General features: G+C 46.1%; 1 protein-coding gene across 1 annotated transcript; it reads left to right on the top strand.

Annotated features, from left to right (window-relative positions):
- The first annotated feature begins 366 nt into the window (after positions 1–366).
- On the top strand, positions 367–1,324 carry Cldn25 (claudin 25). The gene is given in 2 exon segments (XM_005415246.2): positions 367–1,155; positions 1,158–1,324. Coding segments are annotated over 2 exon segments (687 nt in total). The 5' UTR covers positions 367–512; the 3' UTR covers positions 1,202–1,324.
- Positions 1,325–8,883: the final 7,559 nt, after the last annotated feature.

Below are 8,883 nucleotides of genomic sequence, written 5' to 3'. Positions count from 1 at the left end.
TTAATCAACATTTACAATGATTAACAACATTTTAATGGACTCTTTCATAAATCTTTGAAAACTGCTATTCACCAAAAAACAGATGAATTCCTGGAGATAAGGTGTTGCATCATGTCCACTCTGTACAAACGTGAAGTCATATTGCCCTCCAGAAAGATTGTATCAATGCGTGCTTCCAGAACATTGCCCTTGTGATCTCAGGGCTGAGGAGTGACTTTAACTTTACAGATGTATTTACCAAATACACATTGTTGGCTTACCAGGTGCCTTTTGGCCTCTCATGGGACCTTCCTCCAGAATCCACACCCACATCCAATCTTGGATACACCTCCTGAACCTAAATATTGTCCAGTTCCTGACACCTGCCTCAGCTGCTGCCCAACAAACGAATACAGGAATCCTCTGCACTTGTGAAAGACTTCCCAACCCCGCCTCCAGAAAAGCAGTCCCTGCTAACCAGCAGTCCCTGAGTCCCCTGTACTCGTTCCTCTGCCTCTGTGGCCAGAGCAGCTATGGCCTGGAGTTTCCGCGGGAGACTGCAGCTCGGGGGACTGCTCCTCTCACTCCTTGGTTGGGTCTGCTCCTTTGTTGTCACCGTCCTGCCCCAGTGGAAGACTCTCAATGCAGAAATGAATGAAATGGATACCTGGACCATGGGGCTCTGGGAGACCTGTGTGAATCGAGAGGAAGTCGGCACCGTGTGCAAGGCCTTCAACTCCTTCTTGTCTCTGCCCTGGGAGCTCCAGGTTGCACGTATGTTCATGATCACGTCCCAAGGCCTGGGGCTATTGGGGCTTCTGCTGTCTGGCTTTGGGTCTGAATGTTGCCAGTTTCACAGGACCACAAAGGTACTCAAGGAACGCCTTTGCCTCCTGGGAGGGATTTTGGAGGCCTTGGCCTCAGCCACTACCCTCTTTCCAGTCTCCTGGATGGCCCATGACATAGTCCGAGACTTCTGGGATGACAGAATCCCTGAGACTGTACCACGGTGGGAGTTTGGAGATGCCCTCTTCCTGGGCTGGTTTGCTGGTCTTTTCCTGGCTGTTGGTGGACTACTGCTCACCTTTTCTGCCTGCGTGGGAAAAGAAAACGTGTCTTCCCCCTGGATGGCTGATTCCACAGCCCCACCATCCTGGACTCCAGTGGAGCAATTAGATTGTCCTTCCACCTCATGCGAAGACCTGTAAACCTGGACATCTAGGGCTGGTTCTGCCACGAAATCTCTGCAATTAAAAGAATGCCGGTAGAATTTTCTGTCTCCCCTATCATTTATCACTTTCTGGGCTTGTTGTTGTAATTTAAATGAAGATGTATTTCATTGTTCTGAAAAGATTTAGACATCAACAAATGTATTGTGTGTCGTTATATTGTGTCATGTTTATTCTCTTACTGCATGACAAATTACACCAAAATTTAGCACTTTGAAACAACAAACCTACGTTATTTCACAGCGATTTTTGAGGGTTAGGAATGCTTAGTTGAGCATTTCCAGTTAAAGTTTTCTCATGGAATTCTTCCCAGGCTGCAATTAGGGCTACAGTCATTTCGTTGTAGCTCAACGGGGCCTGGAGAATCTGCTTCCTAGTTTATTCACATTACCAATAGGAAACCTTCACTTACTCATTGGTGGTTGCTGGAAGTCTTCAGTTCCTTATCACGGGGCCTTTTCCACAGGCCCATGGAGATAGACTGAGTCCATAGTCAGCATAGTCTCATGGTTAGCACGCTGACTTCTTCCACAATTAATGTCCACACTCCTGCCTCAGGCTCCCAGAGGGCTGGGATTACAATCATGCACACCATGCTGACTTCTTTCAAGGGGAATCACTGCCATGATTCACCCTGGTGAATTCTTCCTCTGCTGCTGTTCCTCCCCCTCTCCCTCCTCTTTCTTCTTCTGCCTTTGAGGTATAAGGATATAAAGATGAGAAGGAGGGAAAAAGGGAAGAAGGAAGGGAGAGAAGAAGAAAGGGGGGAGGGAGGGAATTAGGAAGGGAGGGAGGAAGGAAGGATCACTTTCTGTTTGCATCATTTTGGGGACAATGGTCACTGTCCTATCTCTCAAGAATTTGATTATCTTGGTGAGAAGGTGACCTTCACTTCAGAATGAAAAGTCAGGACGCAGTGTATAACAAACGTGTTTGTTTGTTTTGAGACAGGGCCTCACATTGTCATTCAGTGTGGCCTTGAACTTGCTGTGTAGCCCATATTGGCCTCAAATTTGCAGGGATCCTTCTGATTGGCCTCCCATGTCCTGGGATTATAGGCATGCAGCACCACGTCCAAATATGTTTATCTCATTTGAGATTTTATTTATATACAAATGACTTTCCAATTCATAGTATTCATTATATCTTTGATCTTGGTACCATACTTAAGAAAAACATTTGACAAAGTTGCATCCATCAGAGAAAATGTAGTGGGAAGAGACACTGTGTGTGTAGCTGGAAGAGCTGATGAAGGTGCCTAGGCAAAAGAAAACGCAGAACTGTCCAGAATAGCACCTCAGGATAGAGATCTTCCTCAGCCTCAGAAGTGATTTGAAAAGGACCCTCTAGCCAGGTTTGGTGGTACACACCTATAATCCCAGCCCTCTGGGAGGCTGAAGCATGATTATAGTAAGTTTGAGCCTAGCCAGGGCAACTTGGACATTTAGCAAGATGCTGCCTCAAAATTTAAAAAAAAAAAAAAATGAAAAAGAGCTGAGGAGGCCGGTTGTGGTGGCGCACGCCTGTAATCCCAGCACTCATGAAGCAGAGGCAGGAGGATCCTGTGAGTCTGAGGCCAACCTGGGCTACAAAGTGACTTCAAGGCCAGCCTGAACTACAGAGTGAGACCCTGTCTCAAAACAAACAAAATCAACAACAACAACAAATAAAATAAAAGAGCTGGAAGTGTAGCTCAGTGTGAAGGCCCCGGGTTTAATCTTTTAATCCCCAAAATTGGAAGCAAAAGATAAAAAGGAACCTCTGAACTGACCTTTGCTGTTTTATAGATTCTCAGTATCCCAAAGGGAAGACCTGTTCTTGGTACTGCTGTATTATGAGGCTGTGTGTGATCTGCGGTCTTCTCACCGAAGGTAACGGTCAGAGTGTTAAAGTGATCAACCCTTGTAATTTGCCCAGGCCCACAGTCACACTGCATTTCTCCCAGAACTGGGGAGATGTCTCCCTCCCCAGACTGGCACTGTGCTTTACCAGCGCATCTCTAAAACATCACTGACTTCTCATGTCTTGATAAAACAGCCCCGGGATCACGAAATAGCCACCACTCACACAAAAACACACATCAGCACAAAAAGAAACAAATCTGTCAAAATAGCCCAGGTCAGCACCCTCCTTAGAAAAGTACCATTTTCTGCTTAGGTACAACTTTGTTTTCTGGAACTTCCCTGGGATTCATAGTTTCTCCAGCAAATTCTTTTTCCTTTTATGTATGTCCACTGGCATATATCCACTTGATACAAACAATCCTGAGTGCTCCTAGGGAAATACATCTCTGAGTACAAGGGAGCAGTCTGCAGCAAGACAAAACCATTATTCTCCACCTGCTCACTTAATCTCATTTAACAAACATTTACTGAGCACTTACTATGTGCCGGACTCTGTGCTGGGAACCAAGGATGAAATGGGGAATAAGACCAAACTTTACCCTGTCCCTCATTAAGACAAACAATGGAGGCAGATCTCAATGTAAAATCACTCAAATAAGTATAGATTGTAGCTACAACAAACTTTACAGACTTGGGAAGTTACACGTTCTATAAGATCACACAGTAGGAGGACTTTGACCCAGGCAAGGAGTGCTTGGTGGACAACCTACGGAAGTGTAACTGCTAAAAGGTACAGGGCAGAGAGCAGTTCTAGAACTGAAGAGGGGAGACAATTATGAGCAGGATGAAGGCAGATGCTACAGCGCCCTAAGGGCCATGCTAAGGAATATTGCCGTCTCTATTGTCTAATGAATTGGCGAAGTGCAGCTCTGCTAGTGGCTCTGGGCTTTGAGTGCCAACTCAGTCTGCTACAGCTCTGGGTCCTGATGCCACTGGTCAAAACCATTTAATGCCAGACAGCCTTCGTCCACCCTGCCAGCTCTGTGTGGAGCCTTGTCACTGGAGCAAGGCTTTATTTTAAGAGGGTCTTGCTGCAGCATGGATGGAGGGGGCGCTACAGGGGAGGGAAATCTCTTAGACCAGTGATGGCAAACGCTTTAGAGCTGTCAGTGATAACAAACAGCCAGCTGTGGCACACATGCCATAGGTCTGCCAGCTCTGTCCTAGACCAACCTGAGCAGTGCGAGAGGAGTGCTGCTTGTTATAGCAGCTGCAATTTGTGATTGCTTCTAATTTGAGCCTGCTGATTGGTCCAATCTGGTCTAAACCCAAGCCTGCTGATCCAGCCTAGTAAGGGGGACAAATTCAATTCTGCTGCTTAGTTCAAATTCGAGCCCACTGCAGTCAAGAAAGACACCTCCCTGGGTGGGTGTGCAGGGTTACCAGGACAGCAGCAGCTGTCCAGCGGCTGTTCACAGCTGTTTGATTGATAGACGTTGTATCTGCAAAAATGGCCAGGCTAAAACCAGGGAATCTTCAGGAGGGTTAGCTGTGTTAGTCACAGCTTATTGGGGTTTGCAGAGATTGGAGATCTTAATCATTATTGCAGATCCCTAAATGATCTCTGTAACCATAGGAGTGGTTTCCCCACAGATTCTTCAGACAGCTGACAGTCATCTTTGCAGTGGGAGGAGTAGGAGAGGGAGGCTGTGCCTGATGGCTGAGCTGCACCTCCTGTCAGAGAGACCCAGAGGTCAGTGCTACCAGAAGGGTAGCTGGGGCAAGTTGTTCAGTTCATCCTTGGTGCGGGAGGGGAGGGAGCAGTGAAGGAAGAGAAGGAGAGGAGAGGACAGCTATCAGCCAACCCGTAGCCCGCTCCGGTCAGCAAAGGGGAAACGGGAGAGTCAAGAGCCTCTTCTCCATAGGAAGCCACGCAGGGGGCCTGGGATTGGGGACTCACTTCCAGCTGACGGGGCAGTTACTTACTCCTCCTTTACTAAAAGCTTGTTCCTGTGCAGCTTCCCCATTGTACAACTGGGTATGGCTTAAGGGCTTTTAAATCGCTTTCACATAGCTTACTGAACATACCTGGAAAGGAGTTTTTCTGTCCAAAGAGAATTAGAGTATTTGTTTCGCTAATGAAGAAATTGAGATTTGGGGGATTCAGGCAACGTGTCCACGGCTGTAATGAACTGAGTCAGGCCCTGGACACAGGATTCTGATGCCATAGCCATCTTTCTTCCCCTCACCCCTTCTCTTCACCAGGTGGGCTGCCTAGAAAATCCACCAGGCCAAAGGAAAAGTAGCGCTGATGCGGAAGGAAGAACAGAAACGTAAAAAGAAAAGCCTCCTTTGTGCTGATGTTTAGGTCCAAGCAGGGATTTCATTGCCAGGTGGCCCACCTGCTCCTGCTGGTGACTTACATCCCTCATCCTAATCCCGCATTTGCAGGTGCTGATGACGTTCATCATCGGTATCTGATTACAGCTTTCTTTGCAAAGAAACGGCCACAAGCTAAAGATTCACTAAGAAAATATTCATCTTCCTAATACTTCTTCTACAGGACAAAGGCCTTTCTTTTTTCTTCAGTGGGCACATGGCAAGGACTGTTAATTCACAATAACCAACAGCAGGGAGGGAATGTGATTCACATTCTAGCGAGAATCCACTCAAAGTCTGAGGAAGGTGATACAATTCACCTAAAAATACTTTGAAGGAGAAAATAATGGGGAAAAAATAGAACTAATTGAATCTTTAACAAGCCTTTTCTCATATAGATTTGTAGCAAATTATTTTAACATTTCTTTACTGTGATTACCCATGGGAAGACGTGTAGTCATATGCATGAGAAGATAAAGGGACACAAATCAATCAGCATTCCAGGTCAGAAGCTTTTATTATGTGCAAAGAATTGTAATAACTTAGGGACTTGCCAAGTTTGTTGTATCTCAACACTATCCACTAGACTGTCTTTCGATCTGAAAATAGCACCATTAGTAGTGAAGGAATTCCAAGAAGTCCCTATTAAAATACTTGTCTGATATTCTTCTGAGCCTATGGATCAGGTCCAGGGAAAACTCCCTGAGAACCTGATGTGAGATAGATTCATGTGGGATGGGAGAAAAGTAAAAAATGGTTTTGTAGCTGGGTGTGGTGGCACAGGCCTATAATCCCAGCATTTGGGAGGCTGAGGCAGGAAGGTCATTGTGAGCTTGAGTCCAGCCTGGGCTACAAAGTGAGTTCAAGACAAGCCTGAACTGCAGCGTGAGACCCTGTCTCAAAAAAAAAAAAAAAAAAAAAGACAAAACAATGGTTTTGTGGGTTTCTGCCTAAGAAGTGCTGTATCACCCAAGGGTTAGAACAATGAACAATGAGAAACTCATAAAGACCATGTTTGCAGGCATGGGCCTGTACTAGGGAGCCGAAAGAAGCTAGAATTCACTTTTTACTCTAACAACTAATGAAATTTTTTCAAGCCAGTTGTTTTTTCTCATGACCCCATATACATTTATAAGATGTGGAATCGACTTTCAGTTGCCTAGAATTTCACAAAGCCTCAGAGCCATGTGCTGCAGGTCATATAGTGTATGTGTTTCATATTCTCAAGGGAGAGGCTCACCTCAGGCTGCTCTTCATACCCAACAGCCTATGAGAAAGACAAACCAGTTCCCCCCGGGAAGAATTTCTGAAAGGGGATGCGTAAGAGTTGAAAGCATGATGTCATCTACCCTTCCTGTGAGGAATGGGATGGACCCAGACCTCAGAGCTGTTCCCAGAAGACAAGCCTGGTACGTGAAGCACATCCCATCCCACCTCTACTGAGCAAGAGAAACTCCATAGTCACAGTCCTGCCCTCACTGACTTGGGTGAGGTGCTGTGCTTTCCATCAGGAGAATCCAAAGAACCCTGGCATAGGAACAAGACTTTTTATTCTCCTTTTTCACTTTACTTTTATATACATATTTATTAGTACATGTTTGCAGTACATAATGATTAGATTCATCATGGTAAGTCGGTACAGGTACATAATATATTTTAATTTTTTCATCCCCCTCCTCCCCTCCCCCCATCTTTTGGTCCTCTTCCCTTTCGCAAAAGATCTGTCTTCCAAGGCTTTTTATTCTTATGCTAAAGCATAAAGGAGAAAGTCATGGGGGTGGGGATGACAGAAATCCTAGGCTGACATAAACAAAGTGTTACCACGTTCTGGAGTGCTGGGGACTCCTAAACAATTTTTCTGGGTTCTTGTCTTGAACAAAGAATTGGACAAAACAAGTGCAAAAGGTAGTGAGGTTTCACATTTATTACACGTAGGAAAAGAAGCATGCGCAGCTGACCAAGTGTAGGAAAAGAAGCATGCGCAGCTGACCAAGTGTAGGAAAAGAAGCATGCGCAGCTGACCAAGTGTAGGAAAAGAAGCATGCGCAGCTGACCAAGTGTGGGAAAAGTAGCACACTCTGTAGGATGAGAGCAGACCCCTGTGAAAGAGAGAACACAGTGCCAAGAGCTTACTGGTGCTGTCATTTGCATCTCCCGCTTCTCTGGCTGACATTAGGTCTAGGCTGTCCTATCAAAAACCTGCTTGAATTCTCATGAGAAGCAGTTTCTGATTGGTTTCCTGCAGGGCTTCAGTGCATGTCTCCTGAATCTTCACCATTGACAGTTCACACCCGCTTGCCCAACCGGTTGGCCATACCCTAATTTCCTCCCTCTAAAGAACTGGAAAGTGAATTTTTATAGCAACCCTAAGGTAGGCAGGGACCAGTCTCTTGAAGCCATCGCATGTAGCAATGACGTTCCAGTTGCGTTTATATTCTTATCACGCTTTTTATTCAGTGATGTACATCTCATTATCTCATTATCTTGACTCTCTGCCTAGAGGCTATGTGTTTCACTATGACCGGCAAAGGTAACTAGAAGTTACTTTAATGACTATTTTTTACATACGTGTTTGCCCTTCACCATGGGAGGAATCCCTAGTATTGTTTTTTATTTTTGAGACAGGGTTTCACTATGCAGTTCAGGCTGGCCTAGAACTCACAGTAACCCTCCGGCCTCAGCCTCGGGAGTGCTGGGATTACAGGTGTGCACCACCATGCCCAGCCTAGTATTGTTTTAAATAAGTTAGGTCATTGTCTTAATAGGTCTGATTTCTTTATTTTTCATGATTCTAACCTCCTAGAATGCCTGATGACCACACATCCAGTGATCCTTAACCTCAAACCCTCAGCCTCTTCTTGTCTCCTGGTGCTTTTAACTGACCTCATAGCCTCGCAGATGTCAGCAATTCTCTCAGTGCCACGACCAAGGTGAAGCCCAAAAATGTTCTTGGGAACATTCACCTCGAGGTACAGAGGCTGAGAAGTACGGGTCTGAGCAGCACCAGAGCGGCGTGAAGGCAGGAGGCTGCCGGGGCTGATGGCAGCAGTGTATGTACATTCGCCTTTCACCGGGATGAGAGGTCCAGTATTCCACAGCCCAGTTACGTCCTGGGACAGTCCGGTGTTGCCAGTCAGTTGCAGGTTCTTTTGCTTAATTCAGATGGAAATTATGAGTCACCAAGGTGCAGGTGTAGGAGGAGGAGACTAGGAGGGCTGCCACTGCTGCTGAGATGTGCCCGCTGTCACAGTAGCCCAGAAAGCAATTGTGAAGCAACCTTAGTGGTGGCAGGAGGACATTGAGGCAAGTGGTCTCCATCCATTCTCAGGAGAGACAGGGCAAGCAAAGGGAAGTGAAGGGGAGGACGTAACCACACTCCCTCCGACCATCCTGGGAAAATGGGTAGAGGCAGCCGTGTGTGTGTGTGTGTGTGTGTGTGTGTGTGTGTGTGT

This window comes from Chinchilla lanigera, unplaced genomic scaffold, assembly GCF_000276665.1.
Source record: "Chinchilla lanigera isolate Chin_1 unplaced genomic scaffold, ChiLan1.0 scaffold00258, whole genome shotgun sequence".
Taxonomy (NCBI): domain Eukaryota; kingdom Metazoa; phylum Chordata; class Mammalia; order Rodentia; family Chinchillidae; genus Chinchilla; species Chinchilla lanigera.
The sequence above is the reverse complement of the archived record's forward strand: the minus strand, read 5'-3'. Positions and strand labels throughout refer to the sequence as shown.